We start from the raw sequence: 26,364 nt of genomic DNA, 5'->3' as shown, positions 1-26,364 counted from the left end.
TCGTCTTGATTTTTCAGATCATAGAAATCTATACCGAAGGAAATTAAAGTAAGCTTCTCCTCCTATACCATACGAGCTATGAGGTTCGAATGAAAGTAGCATACCATACGTTCATTTGTAAGTTTCTGTACGGCCACGCAATCAATATCTCCTGAGTATATGGCTCGTTATGTTGGTATGTGTTGAAGAATGTCCAATAACTTCCCACAATTCAATTGCAGAGAGCCATTAACATGGCTGATGTTTTCCAAACCAATAATAACAGAAGAGTAACATAGGGAACGTCCATTAAGTTGTAGTTTAGGTGCTGTTGATATGATGTCAACAGAGGAACTCTCTTGTAGAATAGGATGCTCCTTAGGTTGTTGAACCACTGGACATAAATTAGTCAGCAGAACATCAGCAATTGCTTGTGAACTAGCCATTCTGTGTATCATATCAACAGACGTATGGGCCGAAACCCCTGCTGTCAAAATGGCTGTCTTTATTGGTGTTGGAGCCATTGGTTGCAGAGTATCTGTGGAAGTGTTAGTCGAAACCATTGTCTGCCCCCCCACAGAATTTAATTAACCCAAGGAGGTCAGCCGCCGTTGGTGAGTGACAAGCTGCATCTTTGGTGGAACATAAATATGCTGTTTGAGCCAGAACCTTCTGTATTAAGGTCGATAATATCCCCCACCACAAGCAGGGAACACACAAACTTTAACAATAATTTGCATATGTTCTAATTTGGAGCTGGCAAATTATTTGACTTCCTTATGCCTTTATAACCTGTTTTTTGTTTTCCTTCTTGAATTGTTATGAGGCAGAGTGACATTAATGAGTTGTCGTTGGTAGAGATTCTATGAGCTCTTCTTGAAGCATAGTAGCGCCTGGAGATTCGAAGAGTATTGGGTAGACATTCAGTCTTTCTCCGTATTCCACCAGCTGAGTCGGACTGTCCGAGGTCTGACTAATTGTAATAGGGTCAGAAGTTTCCATAACCAACAGAGATGTATGATTAGTGTGGTCTACCAAACCAATTACTCCTGAAAGGTAACATGCTTGTCTTTCATGAGACAGTCAATGATCTGTTGAGGTTTCCAGTCCACAGTTAAGATTTAATGTTGTCATATAGTCATAGTAAGGATTCCAGAACCAGATGCAAAGCTGAAATAGAGGCAGGCCCCAGGGAGCCAACTTTAGGTAGAATCTGGGATGTTCTTGGTGTGTCAATGTTCCTAGGGGTAAAGAAGCCTGTGTTGTCATGCATCTGAGTAGGGTTGATGATGGAACAAAACTGCTCTTTTGTGGTGGTTCTCTTGTATGAGCTCTGAACATAGGACTTGGTTCTTCTGAAGAAGGGGAAACTCAGCATAACCCAAAACGTTATCCATGTCCCTACAGAGCCTTAGAAAAGATGCATCCCGAACGATAGAGTCATTGATCGAACTTACATGAAGAATGGATGTCTGTGACCCAGCCACAGGTTCCCCGCCACCCTATGTCCTTTTAACATTACTCATACTTCCAGGGCCTGTCTGATGTGGACCTGTCACTTATGTAACTGTGGTGGCTGGGTTAACACTCGCTTGGCCTTCACCAGGTAAATCTGCATTGTTACACGTGTCATTTGAACCAGCACATATAGTACTCGTCAGAGTCACAGCCTTAGACGCCTGCCAAAAAGAAGTGTTTGCTTGCTTAGCTGACTTGGGTCTATGACCACATTGAGCCGTGAGTGGAACAAGGTGAATACTGTTATTACCACAGGAGGAGGCAGGTGTCAAATGAACATAGTAACAGTCAGGAATGTCAGCCCTTCTTTTACTATGTAAAAAGGCTACCATCATTTAGCGAGGGGCCCGCCGACACCGCACACCACAGAAGCAATCTTTCTGTTGGCTACACAGATTACTCCCACTTGTGCTGACTGTCAATAGAACAGTCTCTAGCTGTGAGGACCTGTGTACTAATGAAAAAGAATGGTGGCCACTGGAGCCGTTACTTACAGTTTCAAGATCTGATGTTTGATCAAAGGTCCCCGTAGAAGTAAACCCAGTGTCACCTCTGCAGGGACACAAACTGCTTACGGAGATGTTGCTCCTTCGGTCTCCCACAAGAACATAGAACACTCTGTTTCACTCTGCTTAGCTCTGCAAAAGTGATGGTTTTTCAATGGTAGATGCCTCCTCTGGCAGTTGAAATGGTAAGCAGACTGTCCAAGTGCAGTAAAACAATAGCACAGCAACACAGCAAACCAGTGCCCCACAAAACACTCAGTTTCATTCCACTTTGCTCGGGGAAAGTGATGGTTTTTCACTGGTAGATGCCTCCTCTGGCAGTAGAAATGGTAAGAAGACTGTCCCAGTGTAGTAAAAAAATAGCACAGCAACACAGCAAATGAGCGCCCCCTAGAACACTCTGTTTCACTCCGCTTCGCTCTGCAAAAGTGATGGTTTTTCAATGGCAGACGCCTCCTCAGCAGTAGAAATGTTAAGCAGACTGTCCCAGTGCAGTAAAACAATAGCACAGCAACACAGCAAACAAGTGCCCCACAGAACACTCTGTTTCACTCCAAGAATATACATGTAATGCAACAGCAATCCCAATGTTAAGGAAGGCAATATTCTCTTGTCCCGAACCATCATCCTGTGTCATCAATGGGCAGCAGGGATCCACCCCTCTGTGTCCCAAAAAAGATATTCCTTTCCATTCCTGGTAACCCTGAGCTTGGCAGGTCAGAGCAGTCCCGCTTTGATGCCACACTCCAGGAACGCTTTCTTATCGGTATTCTGGATCCTCCTTTTCTTTTCGGTGGCAGGGGAGAGATCCAGGAATAGGTGAATTTTATGACCTTGATACTCAAGAACTTTCTTTGCTGCTGCGCTCAGAATCCTATATCTGTCACGTGAGTCACTAAGCTGAACCAGATGTTGGGGCCACCAGCAGTCGTCGGCTTCTCTGTGGATACAGATGTTTTAATCTTATAGCATTTGTCAACAAATATGGGGTATTCATCCACCTCAGGGTCTAGTAACCAAGAAGAAACAAAGTGTATGGTGTAATTCCCCTCCACTCCTGTAGGAAGACCAATCACCCGCAACTGTGGAGCCCGCACTGCCTTACTACCCTTTGTCACTGAACCCAATCCTTAAATACTTGTGTTGTTTCTTTCAAACATTCCTACCTCCTAATAAATCTCTACTGCATTTTCCTCCATTTCCAGTATAACAGAATGGCTGCTTCTTTTTCTCCTTTCACACATCTCAGTTTCAATTTATATTTAAATACATACTGGCTGATATCGGGACTTGGCTTGTGATCTGAAGTGTGTACAATAAATGCATCTGCCTGTGTCTGGCATTGCCCTACTTTCTCATGGGCCTTCTTTTCTTCCAAAGCTGTATAGTATTTTAAAGGAAACATTTTCCCCTATGGTCGACATTCTCAAACCAGAGAGTCAAAAAATAACAAACAACAAACAGACAACATAACAAATTCTGCAATTTTCCAAAATGGATGTCTTGTTTTTTCACCCCCTTCTGTCTTCTTTGTGCATCCGTAGCTGAAGAAGATAACGCTGTTATTGGTTCTTGGTCTCTGTAGAAAACCGAAATAGAGTTACAGCCATATTTTAGCTGACAAAGCAATCAATTATTTCCTCTGGGTAGACCTTTGCCCTTTTCCTTTTAATAAAAAAAATGTTTTTACTGAGGTAATTTCTCGACACTCTCAGCCCACTGACATGTAGGCCTACTTTTCTGTCCCCAAAAACACATTGGTTCATATTAAAACTATTTATCATAAAGCGTAGCAATTAGGCCTGTCTTTAGTGTTTCCTACTATGCTGAAAGTTCTTCTCTATATTTTTGAAGTCCTCTCCAGTCCACTTCCAGCCTGGCACCAAAATGTATTTATTTTTTCCAAACTTGCACAAATTAATTATTAAACATATTTCTTACAAACTAAATACACATATTAGTTCCATCCCTACTTATTTTAATTACATTTCCATAAACGTTTTCATGACTTTTTTTATGTAATTCTTCCCTGCTTTTTTAATGTGAATACATATCCAAATATTTTCTGAATTTCCGCCCAGCTACACACATTGTATGAAGACAAATGGTAATATTGCATTGAAATTTCACTGAAAAAATGTGTAATACATCTTATTCTCTTGGTTTTGTGCTGGGGAACCAGTATTGGATGTCGGATTTTGCCTCAATTTAATGTACAACCCCTAAATTCCTTCTTTTATAACTGCATAGCTCTCTGTTTTAAAGCTAGATTAATTCCTCTCCTATCTCATGACGTCTGTGTTCTTCATTTACATCAAAACTATGCAGATTTTTATCGTTCAAAGCTTCTTGGGCCTCATTACGAGTTTGGAAGCAGCCATGGTGATATTAGCACCATGGTTGCCTCCAAACAGGCTCCATTACCAGGTTCCTTCAATGAGGAATAACCGGGTCATTCCAACATTGGAGGACCCGGTAATTCCTCCTTGAAGGAACCATTCCCCATTCCCATTTTAGCCCCCATATGTCTCAATGGGAATGGGGAGGGAAGTAATAACAGGCACATTACAAATGGCCCGTCATTACCTCCCCCTTCCCCTCGCGGGACCCAGAAAAGACGTCTGGTTTTACCAGACGTCTGGTCCGGGTCCCGCAAAGGGAACCTCGTAATCGGCGCTCACGTAATGAAGGGTGCCGGTCCTGTACCGGCACCCTCATTACGTGAGCACCAGGGTCGTAATGAGGCCCCTTGTCTCACTAAGACTGTCAACTATGCAGGTATGTAAAAAGTAACCCTCCGGCTACCGACATGTCCTCATTCAAAAATACTTTTGACGCTCCTCCTCATACATTAATCAACTCCATTACTTATCCAATCTACCCCATTGCTCTTCTAAACTATCACGTTTACTTTTTAAACCACTGATTACCTTTCAATTAATTTTAGATTACTTTCTACATTACCAGAAAACACCTTAGTTATATGCATAACATGTTATTTTCTTTCCTCTTTTGCCCGTCCCCTTTCAATACATACCAAAATCCACAGATGTCAGGGCCTTGTCACACTATGCTGACAGTCACAGGAAGACTTCCCCTGACAAATGAGGGTACAATGCAGAATCGCTTACCCTGTCACTTCTCCTGGACATCTCCTGTCAGCATAAGTTTGGATTCTTGTCCCTGGAAAGATATTTCAGGGTCCCTCAAAGTGGTTGCCATCTGTAAAGCGGGACCCTCTGCACCCCCACAGGCTCTCTGTGACGACTGTAGACTCAGGCACTGGAGACTGGACAAAAGCAGGAAGACGGACACCCAGAGGCAGTTTCAAGTCATCTTTTAATAGAGGTTCAAAAGACAGGCGGAAAGGCACAGTGAGCCCCTAAATCATCTGCCTTTTATACCCTTTCAAGGCTGATGCAACATTACATATGATTGCACAATACATACTGATTGGTCCCTGCAGCCAAAAGCAAACCCCTACTTGTCTATTGTTGGTTGGCTTAATTGTCATTCACCATTCCCACATGACTTATCTTGGCAAGCATTATTTGACTGACACATGATCTTGATATGATGCGTGAGATCCTGCAGGTTCTCATTATAAATCCTTAGATGTCTGCCAAGAACCAGCCCTTATCTGATAACGGAGACCTGCCAACTTCACTTAGCAGGCTATACTGTGGGAAACGTCATGAGCTCATCATTTATGTTGCTAGTTAAGCAGCTGCTTCCTGTAATTGGTAGCTTTCCCAGGCCTTTAACTGGATCTATGATCAATCACTGTCAGCTTTGCCTGCCAAGAAATTCTAAATATACAATACCAGCCGTCTGCCAAAGAAAACAACATCGGAATGATTCAGCTATTTTAACATCCGCTTGTAAACCACCATTTTGTATTCGTCATCCATCTTAGAATTTAATTGAACTTGCTTAACCTCGAGACTCAGCCACCCTACCAAACGACGACCCAATCTTCTTTTAAGCATAACTCATTTTCTATTCAGTTTTCAGATTACATTTTCGATATTCATGAAGTATGTGTAATACCTGAAACATCCTCCATCTCCTGAGTCATTCTGACCCCAAAAATATATGTCGCCCTACATGTATTTTTGTCTTCAAAAAGCTCTATAATTCTGATTTTTGTAACACTGGAACCATTGATCAGCCTGACATGCTACCTGTATTTAGTTTGGGGGAGGGGTCTAAGACCTGTTCTACAGTCTATTTCATTATACAAGGTCATTATGAGGACACTCGATATCCCAGGAAATGAGGATGAGGATAGAACGTAGCTTGGCAAAGAAGGCCATCCAGGCCATCCAGAGAATAAATATGATTTTGGAAGCACCCGCATTATCATTGCGTAGACCCTACCGAAGGTCGACCGAGGAAGACTTACACATTTATTTATTTATTTTTCTCTCCACCGTTTTGAGATGCAGCATATGGTTAAACTTCAGGAGGCCAGCCACAGTTGTTACGATACAAATTCCCAGATAACTGGCAGTTTCTAGGACACAACAATAGTCTCATATCACCAGGGAACAAACCGTGATTTTAGTCAAATGGTAATGGTTGGATTTGCGTCAGTTTGCACACAACTCATAGAATATACTATATTGTTCCACCTCCTGTTTATTTGGATAGGGATTAACATTAGGCTATTTTACGTACAGCAGGATATAATCTGCACAGAAGGATACAACAATCCTGCAGTCATCCCTCGCAAATTCCCAATACATGTGGTTCCATCTAGAGGCTCCATTCAAGTGCAAATAGAAGTGGAGATACCAGGCACCTCTGTATAATCACACACTGAAGGGAAAACTCCTGTGATTCACACCCCACAATACTGCCTCTACCAGATGGCTCCAAGTACAACAACTTGCTAGCCTGCACAAAGTACCAATGAAGTTCCATTCTTCTCAGGATGGAAAACATAAAGGACCATGAAATAGAATAAAATGCTTTTTCTGCATCAAATATTGCTTCTACTGCCTGCGTAAAAGGGACCAGCTGAGCCATAGCCCCAAAGAGGATATGCAGAGTCATCGCAGTAGATCTGCGCAAAATATACCATGACTGATCAGGGTGAAATGGGACAGGGATAATGTAACAAATCCTATTAGCTGGCATTTTTGTAAACATGTTCACATCAGTGTTAATTAAAGTGGGCAACAGGAGCAACAGAGAAGCAGCTCTGTGGAGGGTTTTAAATGTAAAGTGATTACTGGCTCTCTCATCAAACTAAGCAGGTGCTCCATTGCCTCCTTCCAGACCAACAAAAGCTGTGGAAACAGAACTGAGCCAAACTGCGTATATATGTCTGATGGCAATCCATCTGGTCTGGCACCTTTAGACATAGGAAGGGCATCTAGGACGCAAAGCACCTCATGAAGAGAGACAGCTACGGTTAACACCACTACTGCCTCATGAGGCAATCACTTAAATGGGCAATCTCCACCAAGAAATTAGTTAATACAGAAGGAGAGACCCGGTTGAGGGATGCATATTGTGTTAAGTGAAAATGAATAAAGGCAAGTGATTTAATAGGGGCCTCTATAAATGGTGCCATCACTGTCGGACTAATTGTCATCATATACAAATCACTCCGTAATCAATAATCTAGTGGCCTGCCCAGCCTAAACTCTTCCCCATACTTTCTGGCCATTGCTGGGTGACAGAAATGTAATTTCTCGATCTACTTATGGTCTTAGGGTCTCAAACTTGGTTTTGATGGTTGGTCACGAGAAGAGTCGTGTTGCCAGATCTAGCATGCAATGTCTACAGCGACCACAGGGAGCGCTCAACATCAGATAACTTCTGGTGCATGGTTTTGTAGATGTCCCTTTTAGCACTGAGCATTAACCCCTGAGACACCGTAAATGCCTCCCAAGTCGTCAACTCCAATACAAGTGATCCTGCAGAATTAGCAATCTGAGACTGCAGCTCTATGACAAATGTTGGATTTCTAAGGGAAAGTGAATTGAAACGCCAAGGGTGTCAAGCAAGCCAACAGTTAGACAGGAGTAAAAAAAAAAGGTCTGTGAGCCACTCTACCAAGAACGAACATGGCCAAATAACCTGTTCTCTGGGATGGTGCCAACTCGGGAGGGTCTACAACGATGTTTTAGTTCGCTGTACCTTTCACAGAGGAGAAATATCTATTTACATATCTGTCTGGTCTCACCCTCTAGGCCATGCTAGACAATTTAATCTGACAAGGGTGCCAACAGAAACCCCAGAAACGTGTTTGGGTCTAGTTGGGCCTCATCAGTATGGTGAAGCTGTGCAGGAGAACCAGCGTACAAACAGGAGAGTGCTCTGAATAAGTGTGCAGCATTATGGAACAGTCTAAAACTGCTGGCAGCATCATAGAGGAAGCTAGAATCATATAAATGAACCAGTGCATGGCGTGCACGGACAAATAAAAGGTGTGTTTGCATTTCCCTGGATTAAGAAGGTATCACGTTTCGACCAGACTAAGCCTGGACAAGGAATTAATAATTTCAATTGCAGTATGAGTGAGTTTCTCAGGGTTGTCTGCAGATCTGTCCATTAAATGTCTAAAATTATAATAAAATCACCCATCAAAATGATGTAAAACTCTAGAAACCTTGAGGGTTTATGGGATACATGAGAAAAGAATGCATGCTCATCAACACTGGGAGAATAAACATTCACTCACCTAGTTGATCCTTGTTCCCTTTACTGTGCCAAAGGCAATTAAATGTCTCTCCTCTGGGTCCACCAGATCCATTGACCGTGGGACACTAGGCACTGACCTACGTCAGTGCCACAGATTTGCTGGAAAACATATAATATTTTCCTCACAACAATGGACAGATCCATTAGAGACCTATAATAGGGCATTGCACAAGTCAAACAAACATAATGAATCTACTATGCCAGTCCATGTAGGGACACTGCCAACTGAAGAAAAAAGAAAGGAGAGACCTCCCACCGGTAAGCACACGTGTAAACTATTTGCTGTTTCGGTCCCAGAGGGCTGATCAGGGTGATCCCAATTACCAAGGATCCCCTGAGATAAAAACAAAAGGGCCAATGACAAATCCTGCAATCTCACAGGAAATATTCCTCACTTCAAACAATCCTCCATACAACATCCCGGTGGCTACCAATCCCAACCCCACTGTTTTGATTAGAAATTCAGTCTTAATACAGGGATACATTTGGAACTTCACCAAACATAAACAGGGAGAAATATTCACAAATTGAGAGCCCATCACTAGGAGGAGGTTTAGCAATTTAGCAACTAAATGTTACCATGTCCAACGTTACAATATCAACCACTGGCAGGAGTGCAAGGCTTGACAGCTACTCCCACTCGGGTTCAGTGGGATCTCAGCAGGAGTGTTTCCAAGAAGGTGATCATTTCATCAGGGGTCAAGAAGAAGTGGTCTTTGTGATAATGGATGGCCCAGAGATTTGCCAGGAATAGCAGAGCATACTTCAACCCCTATTCTTTGAATTTGGATTTAACACCTGTTAGATTGTGCCTGGCTACTTGTACAGATGAGGTCTAGTCTGGGTAGATGGAAATTCTTGCATTCTCATAACAAAGTTCACCCATCTCCTGAGATCATTGAAGAATCAAGTCCAGATCTCAGTAATTTTAAAGGTGAACAATGACCGGGTGTGGACAGTGTCCAGGCAAATGAGACACTAAGGAGTGATGTACTTTCAGTCAGGTATTGAGAAGAAAAAGGAGGATCCTGAAGAGTGTTTTTAGGAGGGCTTCATTTAATTGCTCAATGTTGGGTTGAGTGGCTAAATATGGCATGCATACAATTTAAACATTATTAAAGCACAAGTGTGCCTCTAAATATTAATTCTGTGCTTGTACTGTTTTAACTTCATGCTCCAGCTTCACAATTCTGTTAAATATCATAGCATTGTCTTCAAACCCCCAAATTCTGTATTCTGCCACTGAGAGCCTGCCACTTTCTTTCACTTTTCTGGCTTGGAGGGATTTGTATTTTTGTATTTTAAAGGCTAGATTTCAGGGCAATCGGATCAAATCCCGATTCCATCTTGGTGAGGATAATAGCCATGTTAATAGGTGTGCTGGAAAGCTACACAGTGAACTTCAGGGGTCTAGGTCTGAGGCACTGATGCCAAATATGATGCCATCTTCATCCCAAAACTAAGCTGGCTTTTCCCCTTACTTGCTTTCACCATCGAGCAGAGGTGGGCCGAAAGACAACGGCCCTCATTACAACACATGCGCTAAACCATGGCGCTATTAGCACCATGGTTGGTGCCGGTGTTGTAACGAGTTCGCCATGGTGAAATGGGGAAATACCGCCCCATTCCAAGGTTGGCGGGGCGGTATTTCCTCATTTCCCCATGGCCCTTCCCCATTCCCATTTTTGCCCAATAGGGCTCAATGGGAATGGGGAAGGCGGCAATTACGGTACCGCAAATTGCTGTGCCATAATTACCTGTGAGGTCCCTATGCGGGTCCCTACTTTAACGGCTGGTCCAGACCAGCCGTTCAGGTCGGGTCCCGCAAAGGGACCTCGTAGTAAGGCGGTAAGTGGTTAACCACTTAGCGCCTGGGTCGTAATGAGGCCCAACATGTTCTTAAAAGATCCAAGTGCCTCACTTATATCTCAGCCACCTAAGTATTAGAGTGCACTGTACCTCCTCCACTGCCAGTGCATTATAGACATTCAAACAGGGTCTAATATATCAAACTGACCCAACTGGGTGATCCCCCAAGGAGGCAGTGGCCCCACAAGGCAGTAATCCCCTTATGGAGAGGAATGGTGGTGCTGAAGAAGGGACACCCGAGGCTCACTGGGATCTGGTTAACTTTGGGGGTCACAGCAATGTTCAGAAGGGGTCCCCAAATACCCCATGCTGGCTGGAGAAGGGTCAAGTTAAACTGGCCACAGGGTCCCAAGACGAGTTCCAATGCATCCTTATTGTAGGTTCTGAAGGGGGCGATTATCTTTTCCACCACTCCTCCAAACAGTTGCTAACACACAACTCATTGCCTCCCTGCAGCAGTTTGCCAGGAGCCCGGGGTGAAGGAGGAAAGGTGGAAATGCCGCAGTGGCAGGAGCCAAATGACTTACAGCTGGAGAGTAGGTAGTCACGGCCACTGCAAAGTAGTGCCAGTATCCGAACCAATGTAGGGGTGGGTGCACCAAACAAAGTTGACAGGTCCATCATGGCGCAGATCATGGCAAAATGGCGGGCAGACCTCTGCCTGGAACATTAGGTGCTATGCTCCCCACGGCAAGGCAGCAGCAAGGTTCCAAACAGAGTTGGATGCGTGGGGAGAGTTGGATGCGTGGGGAGATAAGGGCAGAGTTCTGGTAAGTGAGATATTCTGATGAGCGGCCCTTTTGCTCCAAAGACCAGCTATCTGACAGTCATTTTCCAAGTTGGCCTCTAGTGCCCCCATTCAAAGACATTAAAAAATATATTTGTATGTTTTCTTATTTGAAATCATGTTGCCTATTTATTCAATGCCTTGGTACAATGCCCAGAATATTTAGCCTGCCCTTATGCATACATAGCTATACTGTGTTTCCCCTTGCAGGGGTAGGATTCTAGTGGGATTTTCATTGTTTGTATTAAATTTAGTAAAGACTGTATTTTTAAAGAGCTTTGCTTGGACATGACTTTTATTTTCATAATGAAATCTTTGTTGTTTGGAAGCTTTTGCTTCTCATCCACATAACTGGAGAATATAGCACGCACTCTATCCACAGTGCCTTCAATTAAAGGTTTTCAATAGCTTTGCAGTACCCATTCACTCTGGAGTCCACAGCACTTTCTCCTTTTTGTAATACACTGCTTGACTAACAGGCGACTGTGATGGATCAGAAATGTTCTTTGGTTTCCTCTGCATTATAAACTTTTTTCCTTCTGTTTCTGTAATTCTTTTTGCTTTTTGTGTTGATGTTTCACTTTGCATTGTCTTGTCCTATTTTGGACTTGTATTATCTTTATTTTGGCTGCTTCAGACACTCGTTCAGCGATGAACAATTAGCAGAAGCCATTTGTGTGCTGTCTTTCTTTGAGTCATTAACTGAGACCACAGGAGAAGAATCCAATACGGGTGTTACTAGCGAAGGCATTCTTAAATTGAGAAAGAAGAAATTTAGGACCGAGATGCATGGACATTTACTTACTGAATATCTAAAAAAAAACATTATACCACAGGGACTCTTAGTGAGGAATGAACCCTGTCTTTTTGTCGACGATCTAGAATACAAAACAGCTTTCTCGGGGGTAGGCACCAAATGCAGTAGAGATCGGATGCTATTAACCATCAATACGGCCCTCAAGAAAAGTATACTCGTCGGCAATGAAATCGATGAAGCTGAAGCTGTATTTGCCCTAAACACGACAATCCTAAATATTAAAGAAAAGCTTGACTTGATAGACAAGCATACTAAAGAGTTTATCAAACTTACCACTGCTAAAAAGATGGATAAACTCAGGAAAGACATTTCCACTTTTTTTAAGGTGATTGCCTACCTGTATTTGAGCCCCGACTATGCAGGGCCAGGCCTGCGGAATGACCCTTCTTATACCAATCAGGGCCCGCTGCATTATAGAAAAAGAGTTACCTCCTCAGATAGTTCCTCAGATGGGAGTGGTTCTTTCCCCAACCAAAACACACGCGGCCCAAGAGGTCGCCAATGGAATAGAGGCTCACGTAGAGGTAGAAAAGGATGCCAAAATTGGCCTTACCAACAGTACATGCAGATGCCTATGTATGTTCCTCAGGGCCCCTACCAGGCCTTCCCTCCCCCGAACCTCCCGTTTCCTCCCGCCGATGCCAGACCCCCGCATATAGAGAATATGTTTCAGACAAGGAGGAGGTCGTACCAACGTTAACCAATGCATCGGCAGTCTATAACAACTCAAAATGGATGCTTACTACCAACGAAATTTCAGTGCTCGAGAAAGGTTTCTCTTTCATCCCCATGCGGAATCCCAGCCACATGGATCTTGAATTAGAAATCCACAGCTTTTTCAGAAAAATCCGGCTGAGAGACCATTTCGGTACAAACGGTAGTAATTTAGAAAACAACAATACTCTGTTTAAGCCTAAATCAACTTTCATGCCTACATCTCAGATGGTTTCCAGTGAAATAATCACCTTTGAACGCGCTGTGCTTCGTGATTTTCACTCTATCTTTCCAGTCCAAGGTGACTCTAAGTTGAATCGATGTTACAACTTTTCCAAAAAAGAATGGTCTTGCCTGCAAGAACTCAAAAGGCACACTTCCATCATTATCAAACAGGCCGACAATGGCGGAGTGGTGGTTGTCTGTGATGCATCTTTTTATGATTCAGAAGTATTAAGACAACTGGACATTGGCATTTGTTACTCTAAACTCAAGGGGGACCCGACAGATACCATACGAAGTGTAATCTTAGCCCTGGTGACACGGGGCAAAGATGCTGAGATTTTGAGCATCAAAGAATTCTTATTCCTTACTGGTAAAGGAACACGTGTTCCCTTGTTTTATATCTTGTTAAAAATCCACAAGAATATACTTAATCCCCCGGGTAGACCGATAGTGTCCCTTTGTGGTTCCATTTTAGAACCGTTAGGAAAATATATCGATTACTTTCTTAAACCATTGGCAGCCAGTACACCTACCTATTTGGCTGATACCACCGATGCCATTGTGCAATTGGAAGGTTTACCATTTGATCCAGACAAAAACTTGTTCATTACACTTGATGTTGAATCATTATATTCGAATATCCCTCGGTCAGAGTCATTGCCCATTATCAAATGCTTCTTGGACCTCAGAGATGATCCTCAGTTGGTTCCAAGTGAATTCCTTGTGGATCTGCTTAAAATTGCCCTGACCAAGAACTACTTTAGGTTTAAAGAGAGTTTCTACCTACAAGTTAAAGGTACTGCGATGGGTGCAGCATTTGCCCCAAATTACGCAACCCTTTTTATGTGGGCTTTTGAGAAGGTCTCCATATTTGACATCTCAAATCCCTTTTTGCAATCAATTATTTTCTATAAAAGATACATAGACGATATTATTATCGTGTTGGACAAAACTAAGGGAGACCATGTACAATTTCTGATTTGGATCAATTCATTGAATGACCACCTCAAGTTTACTATGTCTGCAGACAGTATGTCAATCTCATTTCTGGATCTGATACTTAAAACTCAGGACGGTGCTATTATTGTGGATCTTTTCCGCAAGACTACGGATCGAAACACGATCCTCCACTTTGATAGTTTTCATCCGCAATCTTTAAGGGAAAGCATTCCCTACGGTCAATTTCTAAGAGCTAGGAGGAACTGCACGGCTAAGAAAGACTTTGTGTCTCAATCTAACATTATAGAACACGATCCTCCACTTTGATAGTTTTCATCCGCAATCTTTAAGGGAAAACATTCCCTACGGTCAATTTCTAAGTGCTAGGAGGAACTGCACGGCTAAGAAAGACTTTGTGTCTCAATCTAACATTATAGAGAACAGATTATCTCAGTGAGGTTATCCAGCTCACATATTGCGACAGTCCCGTAAAAGGGCAAGACACCAACACCGCGAAGTACTGTTGGCCAAAAACACTCACAATACCCAGAACCAATCGCGCATGCTTTGTGCTATGACTTATAGCACTCACCATGCCAAAATTAAGAAGGTAATCACCAAGCATTGGCATCTACTTCAAATGAATATGTCTGATTTGGAACATCCTATGTATGCCTTTAAAAAGGGCAGGAATTTGAAGAGTTGGTTATCTCAGGCAGACAGACTGCAGACCACCCGGGCACCTAAAACCATCACAGAGATGTGGGGAATGGAAAGGGTTACTGGGAACTACCCATGTGGCAATTGTTGCCAGTGCGGATCCACTACAGCTACCAACACTGTTACCATCAATCATAGAGTCTGGAAACTTAGGGATCGCACCACATGTAATTCCAAAAACGTGGTTTACGTGATTATGTGTCCATGTGACAAGAGATATATAGGGAAAACATCTAGACCCATTAAATTGAGGATCTCTGAGTATAAGTCCAGAATTAGGACTCGCAATTTTTCTTCACCTCTAGTTGCTCACTTTGGCGAACATCAACATGACTGTGAAAATTTACGTTGGTGGTGCTTAGAAAAAGTCACGGGACCAGACCATTATGCCATAGCCACAAAATTATCCCGAAGGGAACAGTGGTGGATATTCAACACACAAAGTCATACACTGGGCCTGAATGCCCAGGAAGAATGGCATGTGCTATCTCAATAGACCCCTGATGCCAAGGTAGTTCTCAGACCCGTAGCTTGAGAGCCAGCTTTTTGGCCCTTTAGCCCTTTGGCTATCTGTGTGGTTTTGTGCCTTGCAACTATTGTCATGGTTTGGGCACTCCACTGTACCCAATTCAGGGACAGTATGTGTTTCTGGTCGATAACCGTGGCTATGCGGTTTTTGAACACAGTCTACCACACTCTCCTAATTTATATTGGACCACGTGTTATGTCATGTGATTCATGTGTATTGGTGCTCTGCAAGCCACAGCCTTGCGTTTGGGTTTGTTTTATTGTACGATTCATCGTGTCACTTTAAACGTGTTTTTTGGTGCGTTGGATAATTTTGGGTCGTTTCGTTTGAAACGGCAGACCCGCTATGCCCCCAAGGCTGTAATTCTTTGCTCAGCTTCCTTTACCACATGCGACGCGTTGTGTCATATTAGACACGCCCTGCCGCGCGTATGGCTCATTCGAGTTGAGACGCTTGTGACGCCAGCTTTGACACGCCCTTTGGCGTATTTAACTCCAGCTGAACACAAACACGGGAAGTTCGGTTTCCAACTTCCTGCACTGGCGTTTATGGCGTTTTTTGTAGAGGTGAGTGTTCTACAACCGCTAGCTAGACAGAATTTTCTTTGCTTCTGGTCTTGGACTAGGCTAATTTGGGTACTTTACGATCTCCTTTGACCGCGCAATTCTTATTACTTCTTTACACAGCCTGGCAATGCTATTTTTATGTTATGTTATTGGCGGAGGAAACTGATTTGGATTAGTTAGCTGGACTGACTTTCTTTCTCTCCTTTTTCTCATATAGCCAGTTTAAATGTACAAAGTAAGTTTATGTACAATCACATTTGGGGCACATTAAATGACTTACCAGCTCTTTGTATCTGCCATCATTCCATAGACTTTGTTTAGTTCTGAATGACATTGTGAGGTTCACCTTTTTGGGAACCTACAGAAATCCTGAACTGCTCGTGCATTTGAGGCTGTACCACAGACCAAGGAAAGACCAATTGATGGTACTCGATTGACAGATGTAACTTTGATTATAGGTGAGCACAATGATGTTTCATGTGACTTGTGCATGAATATACCGAGAACATTTCGGATGCTGTTTATGTACTATTCTCATCTGTTTCTGGAGTCTAGGGTTTTCTCTCTTCTTTATCACTTATTCCTAATACTGGTGATTTATTTCTATCACACTGGTGGTCTCATCTTGGGTTTCAAATGTCTGTTTCATTTGGAGCTAAGTTTTACCCTTTCTTTGGGCTCCTTTTATCTCACTCGAGCTCTTCTACTGAGAAATTTCATGACCACACTTGGTCATTCTTCTTTTTTATTATATTCATTACAGATCAAATTCATTTGAGATTTGCCTTCGGTGTGGCCGGATTGTTATTTCCTGGACTTCTTGTCAGGCTCCTGGGCCCACCCCTGAAGGGTTTGAGATCATGGTAATTAGATTTTCTCCCCCTATTCACTTTGCATGTCCTGACCTAGTGTTGAGGGACCGGTCCTCTTTCGGGATCTTCAGATCACTTGTTTTTTTATATATAAGAATGCTGTATGAATTATTGTATTGTTTACATGTATGTTCTTCAATTTAGGTTTTATTATCATCATATTTGTTTTAAGATAAACATTTTCAGTAGAAAGGGTGTTCTTTAATGTGTAACTTTTGTGTAGGTGTATTAAAGACACAGATGAATGTTCAAGAATGTATACATGGGAATGCCACGTCCTGACAAAGATGGACACCATCTGCAATTCAGCTAGATGTGTTTTCCATCGAAACTACTTGTTTTACGGTGACATGCTTACTATATTGTTTTCATGTATTTGTGTTCTAATTTGCATGTCACCGCAGTAGTTGACATATTGCATCCCATGTTAGAATGTTTAGAGTATGGGTTTAAATTTGTGATGCTTTTCAGTCTCCTGTTTGTTCTATTATTGAACTGCCACATTTGGAAATAACAAATCCTCTTTCCTGCCATTTTTAGGATTTAACCAGCCTATGAATGTACTTCTAAATCATTCAGACTTGTTCAGTTGACCAGGATTTTTTCACTCCAGAGATTCCCTTCTCCCGAGTGTGTCCAATTCACTGGCACTGATCCAGATATATTTGGGGATGATTGTGATCGCTCTCCAATTTGTGATTTGGCATTGGGTTCTTCGCAGTCTTTTTTGGAAATTAGTATTTGCTTCACACTATGCACTTTATTTGTGTTTATAATTGTATGTCATATATTTACTCTTATTCATGTATGAGCTCTAACTCATTTAATAATCATTTTAATGTTTCTAATCTAATAAAGAAATATATTTAAATAATACTGTTGTGATTCATGTGCAGTGATCTGAGGGGTTGATTGAGGGTCCGTTCCCAACTCCGCTGGTGGGATTGTGCTCCTTTCAGTGTACTTGCTTGTATATCCGCTGGCTTGATTCTTGTGCTTTGTTGCTAGTTGCTTCCCCTCTTGCCAGCGACATAGGGGGTACCCATCTACCATATTGTTGGGGTCAGAAATGTAAGGCAGACAACTTTGTGAAGATTTTTCAAAAGATGCCATTTTATTAACTTAAAAGGTTGGATAAATGCACTCTCCCAACCCTGATGAGGATGTCCCTGCCTAAAATAAACTAAGGAAACACTCTAAAAGGTTTCTGTCCCTCACACTTATCCATACAACATTTCAATAATGTAATATAAGGCAAATAAAAATAGCAAATATAACAGTTATAGCCACAACTTGATAACTGTTTCTCCTTCCAATCTGGGTGAATTCCCCTTCCACAGATTAAAGCAGGATTATATTAAAAAGTTCCAACGAATAAGGAAAATTGTGTCTTACAATAGGGTTCTAACCCAGTTCTGTTGGTTCCAACTTGACAACAAAAGTTCCAATATAGTTCTGCTTCTTCCAGCTTGACAACAGAAGTATTCCACAAGGTTTTCCTCTTTTCACTTTTGACAAAAATACCTCAAAATAACTTCTCCTAGATCAAGAATGCTTTCTTGTTTCATTAGAATCAACAAAACTTTCTTTGTTAAGATTTTTCTGCAACAGTTCACAAAACACGTGTTTAATCAAAATTAGATAATTCTACAGCAGTTCATGCAACGCTTGCTTCAGTGATATATTTTTGTCAGGATGATTCTGTAGCACTTCACACAACCATCTTAATGGTTCTACCACTTCTTTTTTATTACACTTCAACACCACAACACAGTACTTCATCGACTTTCACCTAGTCTACTCCCCTTGCCAGGCGTACTACTACAAAGTTCTCTGTTCTGGTGTACTCTTGTACAAGAACAGAACAAAAGGCTACACAGCCCTCTGGCCTGGTGTAATCTCTGTGGTAAAGCTAATCTTTCAACACATTATAAATATCTCTTAATTCTCAACATCACATTTTAGAATCTCTTCAGGGAAGACAAGAATCACACTAGTGCTGTTTGCACACTTGTGATTGCCCCCATGCAATGCAGGTTATACTCCACTTCTTTTGGGTACCTTCTGCCTGGAGGGTCTCCTTCCTGCGGCTCTTGTTGCCCCTTTCTTTCAATAGTTATGATTTTTCTGCAACATTTTTTATAATCATTCTGTTACTGGAATCTCTTCAGGGAAAAAATAAAGCACACTGGTGCTATTTGTTATACTCTTGTTATACTCTTGTGATTGCCCCATGCATTGCGGGTCATGCTCCACTCCTTCTGAACACTTTCTACCAGAAGGGCAGCCTTCCTGCCATTCTTGTTTCCCCTTTCTTTTAACCAAACACTGTGAACAATCTTCATTGTCTTAAGCAACATTGTTTATAATCATTGTTGTTTATAATCATTCTGTTGTTGTATTGCTCTTTCTCTGAATTGCTGGTAAAAAAGGAGCTTGCTTAAGAACCACCTTCTTTTGGTTTGGGTAATGGGGTTTATGGTTATCTTTCTTTAATGTCACGCCATTTTGACTTTGACAATGATAGTTCTGGTTGACCTGTTCAAGTTGTGTTCCCTTTTTGTATTTATACTTGATCCTTGTAACAATAACCAAAACCTTTCCTGGTGTTCACAATGTTTCCGCTCTGCCCATTTGGCCCCTTAATATTAGTTCAGTATTCAAAATTATGATAAAACGCTAGCTGTAGTTTACAGAGCATTCCGGGGTTTCTACGCATAGGCAAACTCACAGGTCTCTTTGCTCGCCTCCATGCGAAACGCTGCTGCTGCTGCCTCTTCTCCTGCTTCAAGGGATCCTGCCCACTTTGGTTGCTCTGTAGCGGCCTGTGTCGTTTTGAAAAGGAGCTTGCTCTGCCCCTTTAACACTCCGGTGCTTGCCAACCACCCGGAGTGAACAAGCATGTCAGAGAGTCTCTATCTCTCCAACGAAATGGTCCGCAACGGCACCGCTTCTCGCTGCATGGCCTTTGCAGTGCAGGGCTCCTGCTCTGATGGCCCTCTCAGGACCGGCTCTGCATTCACACCATTCATGGTCCCAGTGTCTCCTGCATTGAACAACGGCCGCTCACAGCTTCCACTACTACTACACCTCCAACTGCTTCTACTGGCCCACGCCTGAGGGGTTTTAAATACCTCCCAGTACCTCTCAGTTGTGGGTCATTAACATGAATTAACTGCACACTGCAGTTTTGTGCCTCTGTTTCCCTCTTCTTCGTCACAGTACTTTGAGCATTGTGGGAATTGAAGTCCACAATGTTTAAATGACTTCTTTTTATGACAATAGCCTTATTGGCTTCATTTCTATCCTTATTTGCATTCCCTAAAGGAGTATTATAAGGATATAATGAAGGTTTGTTTCGTTACAGAGGAATTCAAGTTTTTGAAATGTACATTGCTAATGTTTAGAATTTCATTTTGAATCCCCTGTAAGTCATATGAGTTTGCATCTCTGGGGATGTCCGTGACCTCAAAAGGGGTGTTCTTCTTCGCAAGGCAAATGTGGATTGTTCTTATTCCGATTGATATAATTATTTTGGGAAGTTAACAGCTCTTTCTGACAGCAAACCTTTACATATTTCGGTATCACTGATCTTTGTTCCCTAGACCTGCCCAGATTTGTAATGTTAACTGTAACATTTTGAGACATTTAGTCCAAAGTTGTTCACTGCAAAATTAGAATTTTCTTTACTGTTAATTATTTTGTTTCTAGGGACATTTGGACAAACAGAGCCTTGGGAAATATTTACTCCAGCGTCCTGGAAACATCCCATGGTACCGTATGAAATTCTAGTAGATCCAGAAAGCATGCCTGTCCATCCAATGTTAGAGGACGATTCTTCAACTCAGCATCAGGACGCTGTCACCAAAAAAAAAGAATCTGAAGAAACCAAGGTTGGTATACTTTAAGTAAGCCAAGGGGTGTATAACAAATATGATATAATATGATATGATGTGGCATTTATAATGCGCCTGTACACAAGTGTTTCTAGGCGCGACAAGACAAGGAGGGGTAGACAAAGGGAGGAGAAAATAACTATCTTAATAGGCATTGTATCATTCAGATCGCGCAAGTGTGTGGAAGAGGGAAGGGGAGAAGTTCCAGGGGGTTCAGCCAGTGGTTGGCTCACAAGTGCAGAGAGAAGGGACTGTATGGATGCAGATATAGACCCTTAAGTGCTGGGGAGCCCAGAGGCAGTGCAAGGGAAACTGGACATGCAGGAGCCTGGGTCCGAGTTCATAGGGAGACCAGTGTGCTGAGCAGTCAGGTTCATTAGCAGGGGAGAGGAATATAAGCATCCGGGTTGAGACATGCTTCATAACACAAGAGAACATGTATGGGCAAAGCCAAGAATCTCTCATATCACAGTTCCTCAATTCTCCACACTGCATACATAAAAATGAAATCCACCAATGCTGAAATCCTCTGCTTCCATAAAATCTGAAAAAAGTTCTTTTTTTATTATTTTGTATTTATTTATAGAGTGGTACAGTTTAAATAAACTTTTCACATGCTAAAGCTATGTGTGGCATGTAGTTCTCTAAAAGTATGAAGATATATACATTAAATAATGTTGCCCTGCTTCACTTTCTCAGGTTTCCACATATGTGGTAAACTCACATCTCATATGGAATTGGATTAATTGTATACACCAAATAAAGGTTTATTCACAGAAGGTTGTTTCCCAAGAATAGTCAACTATGCATTGAGCAAGAAGAGCAAAGCTTTGTTTTTATTGCTATTTCATATAGTACACCCCCTAGCTCCTGGATCAGTGGGGCACCTTACAGAGAATATTTATTGCCAAAGAGCATCACAACATAATAGAACAATTTGATGTGGTGACTGGTTAAACCAAGAGAAGAGAAACCAGGATGTGATAGCAAGGGGCTGAGAACATGTAATGGGGACAACAATAGACAGCACTGTGTACAATTGTTTTTTAACATATTTATATGAAACCAATGCATAACTTTGGTCACAATGTAAATATGCATAATGTAAATATGTCTTGTATATCCACAGTGATGCTCATTTTTCAAAAAGAAGTTTCATGTACCACCTTTTGAAATGGATCCAACTGTAGCTCATAAAGTAGCATTTTAACAGCCAGCCCACTCAAAAATAGGTGATCACCAAACCTGTCACGTGTGCCTTTGTTCTGCCCTTCTCAATACTCTGACAAATCTGGTAACTTTGCTTCCTGCTCATGTCCTTCCGGTTGGCATAGTAAAGCGCAGTATTTGTCTATGGAAGTTGTTGAACCCAGAAAATAGTTAGACATTCCCAAGTCTTAAAATTGAAGTTGATATCACACAGTAGCCATATTGTAAATTTAGAAGTAGCCAATGGCTCTCAATTGTTCTTGTGGTGAATGGCACTGCTGTGCTTGGAAGCAACCTTTGGATATATTGCCCCTGTTTTATTTCCCAAAATGCCCATGTTGTGGACACATCTCACCACTATTGGGACCACCAAAATATCTCTTATACACGCTGTGATGAATCTGATGATGTCAAGACTCCTTTCCCTGAGGTAGCCTCTCTTCATGTGGCCAGGGGACGGCAGCCGCTACCTGATCGTGACCCTGGGTGCGGCTATTTAAGGGAGGACCACATGGGGGGAGGCGACCCTCAGGGATGACATGACATCATCAGGTGAGACATGGTATCGCCCTTTCCCTTTTAGGGATATTCCCTCCATTTGTCATGCCTTGATACCATACTGCCACAATCCCCTTCCCAAACTTGCCAAGTCTACTGATAGTACACTTCAATATCAGGTAAAGAACAAAGTGACAAAAACTGAGACAAAGAAGCAAGGAGCAATGATGATTACTCCCGATGAGAACCAATACTAGCAGTCTAGTAGCTGGAAGAATTTTATTGGCCCGATGTGGTTTAAAACCATCCCGGGAAGAGAATTATGGAGTTTGCCTCCTTCTACATCCTGGTGCAGTTGGAGGATGGCGCGAGAACCGAAGTGCGGCGATCAGCGGCAATGCAGAAGACGGGGCGGTAAAATGGAGCAAGAAGGCAGCCTGATGAGCAATGCACTCAGGGAAGATCCGCAGAGGCTGTGGCGAAGCGGGAGGAAGCAAGCCATGCATGGTCAGAGAGAGAGACACGAGAGCCAAAGTAGCACCCGATTCAGAATGGGGAACACAGAGAAATGGCAGGAAACAAACAAGTGAGCCCAGGGAAAGGGTTAGAACCGAAGCACTGTTGGGCAAAGTATCGGGTGCCCTAAACAGACAGACTGGGGTCTGGAACCCACAGTGAGAACTTGGGGAGGACCAAGAAGTGAAAACCAGAGGGACATTGTGTATTAAGACCTGGGGGGAGAGTATACCAGGTATTCTATGTATCAAAGCGAATGAACAAGTTAAAAGAACTGGGCATATGCTGTGTAAAGAAACTACATGTAAGAAAATCCTGGTAGGAGAGTATACCAGGCAAAGTCAAGTGTGTGAAGTGAACTGCATTAGTGAACTGCATAAGAAATTACTGGCAGGAGAGTATACCTGCCAAAGCCAAGTGTGTAAAGTAAACTGCATAATAAAGTTCTGGCAGGAGAGTATACCTGGCAAAGCCAAGTGTGCGAAGTGAATTTCATGAAAGGGCCTCGCAGTCGAGTATATCAGGCAAACACAAGTGTGGGGAATGAACTGCATAAGGAAATTCCAAGGGAGACTCATGCCCTTAGGATTGCGAAATACATTGAAAATGGAATATAACCTGGCAGAGAGTATACCAGGTGTTGTGCGAGTCTGAGACTTGCACCCATGTTTTAGCATTGTGAAAAGCAATTTCCAAGGAAGACACATGCCCTTAGGAGTTTGAATTCCATTGAAGGTGGAATGAAACCCGGGGAAGGGAGTCATTTCCCCAGGAGTGGATTGTGACACCAAGAATAGGGAGCTATCCTCTTGATTTACAAAGAACTTGATTATTCTTTTTGAACTTTTGTTTCAGAGCAGTGAAAACTGGGGAAGGGAGTCATTCTCTGGAACAGTGAATATCAACCAGTTGAGACTTTTGTTGGATGTATACCTTTTTGTTAGATTTGAACATGGTGTGCACTTTTAAGGTCAAATACAATATCCTATATACCTTACAGTTACTTTTAGGAATGTATGGGCTAGTGTAGGATTTCAGACACAGGAAATGTTGGTTTGGACATCTTTACACAAGACAGGCCCTTAGTTTAGATTGAGGTTGGGAAACACATCCTAAATTCGAGATAGTGAGGCATTTTTCAACCCCTTTATTATTTATTTAATAAAAATCTATAACCAAAAACAAGAGTTCTCTGTGTCTGCGTCTCATTCATGGATCTTCACAACACTGATACATCTGTGTGAGATACTGTCACTGATTTTGTCGCCAGATGTCTCCTTGTCATTCCACAGAGCTGCGCAGGCTTGCTCCCTCCACAACGAGCACAGGTGTATTTTGCTGAATATAGGCTCATAAACGCTCATGCATGCATCACTGTCAGTCCATTGATGTACAAAAGACTAGTACACTTGCTTAAGAAGAGAGCAACTATTTGAGCTGTGGATTTCATCCTCCCCACCAACAATGTTACATATCCAATTTTATCCCACAGTTATTCATGTTAACACCTGTTCAATGTACACAGTAACTATAAACAGACGTTTGCTTCATAGCAATTTTTAAAAGATAATTTTCAAAATGTGGCCTCTACTCTACTGTACCTCATTTGATGAGAAATAAAGTAAGGCCTTAAATCATTCATATAGTCCATGCTGTAGGAGATTGTGACAAATCGGGAATTTGCCCCTCAAACCCTGAAAATCCCCAAAGAGGAGCCTCCCCCTTTGAGGCTAGGTAGATGAGACTGCTTCTCAAGACCCTCCCTAGAACTCTGGACAAGTGGGACCTCACTGGCAGAGACTCCCCCTTATGGGACAAGGGCTCCCATTCTTGTGAGGAACTCCCTAAGCCTTTTCCCATAGTGGCATATATGGGACTGCCAGATATGAAGAACACTATAGAAGCCAGGGACTAAATAAACATTTGCCAACAAGAAAGATGCTTTGTCTCTTTAAGGGAAGACCTCCATATAACTGAGACGAGTAGACTGAAGAGGGGACACACGCCGAGGAGAGGCGAAGCCCAGAGAGACAGCGGAGAGCATATGCAGGGGAAGCTCCCTCATGGTGTGATACCTGTGAGAGGTGGTTGTTAGGGAGAATTCTCATTCAATGGCTAATTTCCCTTACCTAGTGAGTCCCCCAGCAGCTTTGCTGGATTTCTGGAGTTATTTTTTCGACTTGGTAATAGTGTGAGCTTTTCCCCCACTCTTACTCATGTTTTGCCATGTGTATTCCATATGTTTTTGTGATTGTGGACTCTGGAGTACACCACTTCAGTAGCCCCCTTCTTTTGTGTGTTACACAGCACCTTCAGTGCAGTGACACAGGGCTGTCTTTTAGACTTCCCACCGACTCCATTTCTGGGGCTGACTACTGTCCCCCATAAAAGGGTAAAGTTGCCATTAACTTTACCTAGTCACTTAACCACAGATCCAGTACACCCCATCTTACATGGAGTACTGGAAAGGGTTACTCCTTAGCCCTTTTTATCTGTACCTCCTAGAGCCTTGTTTTGCTCTTTTAACATTTAGACTTGTCTGGTGACAGTGGTATCTACCCTAACTTTTTTACTGCGTTTATACTATATAAACGTGGTACTGTTTTAGGCTATTATATTAGCCTCGAACATAAACCCGCTTGACCAAATACTCTTTCTTTTGGCTCCAGTAAGGTTTAGTCGCCATTTCTTTTTGTTAAAGTCCTTCTTGTGTTTTCCTTTGCGCTGCAAACCAAGTTTGCCTCCTTTGTTCACTGTCTTTTGGCGGGCTTCTGCCAAGAAGCCCTCCTCTAGGCGCCTGGGTGTCTAGGTGGGCTGAATGTGAGGGAGGGGTGTAGTCACCCCCTGCACAGGGTATCCTAGGAAACCCAAGTCGTACTTTGCCATGATTGGCTGAGGTGGTTGTCCGAGCTGGACAACCCCCCTGCTGCGTGATTGACAGCCAGGCTGTGTGAATGGGAGATTTCCGCATAAAAGGCAGTACTCTTGGGCTGAAAGTCAAAGTCACCACTGGAACTACAAGGAACCGAAGAGAAGCGGAGAAGATGACAGCTGCTGCAACTACCCGTCACGGCGAATACCTGCTGCAGTCCTGAGCTATCTACCCTTCGACGACCAGAGAAGATCCAGTCTGGAGTCTTCTTTCCTTGAGCCTGGTGGGGTCAACCAGCTCATCTTCCACAGCCAGAGGATCCTCTTCATGGTCAAAATCGCTGCACACTGCTGTAGTGGTCCGGATAGCCACCTGAAGAGCCTCTCCTGTTTTAAAGGAGCGCACCTTTTATTCACTGTCGCTGCTGCTGGCTTCATCCCTGTGTGGTGCAGACCCCTCCAGATGTCCTCCTTCTCGTCTCCATGACCAAAGCTCCAGAAACCGTGGTTCTGCAGGAAACTACCAGGAACAACTGGCGTGGCACCAGCTTCTCCCTTGAATAAGGTACTCTGTTCTGCTTTGAGGAACTAGGGTGAATCCCTTTTTTCCTCTTCCAAG

The 26,364-nt window shown here is 42.7% G+C and overlaps 1 protein-coding gene across 2 annotated transcripts in view; it reads left to right on the top strand.

Annotated features, from left to right (window-relative positions):
• Window positions 1-26,364, top strand: part of LOC138528519 (cilia- and flagella-associated protein 337-like) — an 875,503-nt gene that overhangs the window by 763,463 nt on the left and 85,676 nt on the right. For both annotated transcript variants that reach the window (XM_069640251.1, XM_069640252.1), the window contains one exon: window positions 20,467-20,648. In XM_069640251.1, coding sequence (XP_069496352.1) covers window positions 20,467-20,648 — 182 coding nt within the window. The remainder of the gene's footprint in view (window positions 1-20,466; window positions 20,649-26,364) is intronic.

The sequence above is a fragment of the Ambystoma mexicanum genome, chromosome 7q (assembly GCF_040938575.1).
Source record: "Ambystoma mexicanum isolate Mex_15411 chromosome 7q, UKY_AmexF1_1, whole genome shotgun sequence".
Taxonomy (NCBI): Eukaryota; Metazoa; Chordata; class Amphibia; order Caudata; family Ambystomatidae; genus Ambystoma; species Ambystoma mexicanum.
This window is presented reverse-complemented; position numbering and strand designations above follow the sequence as displayed.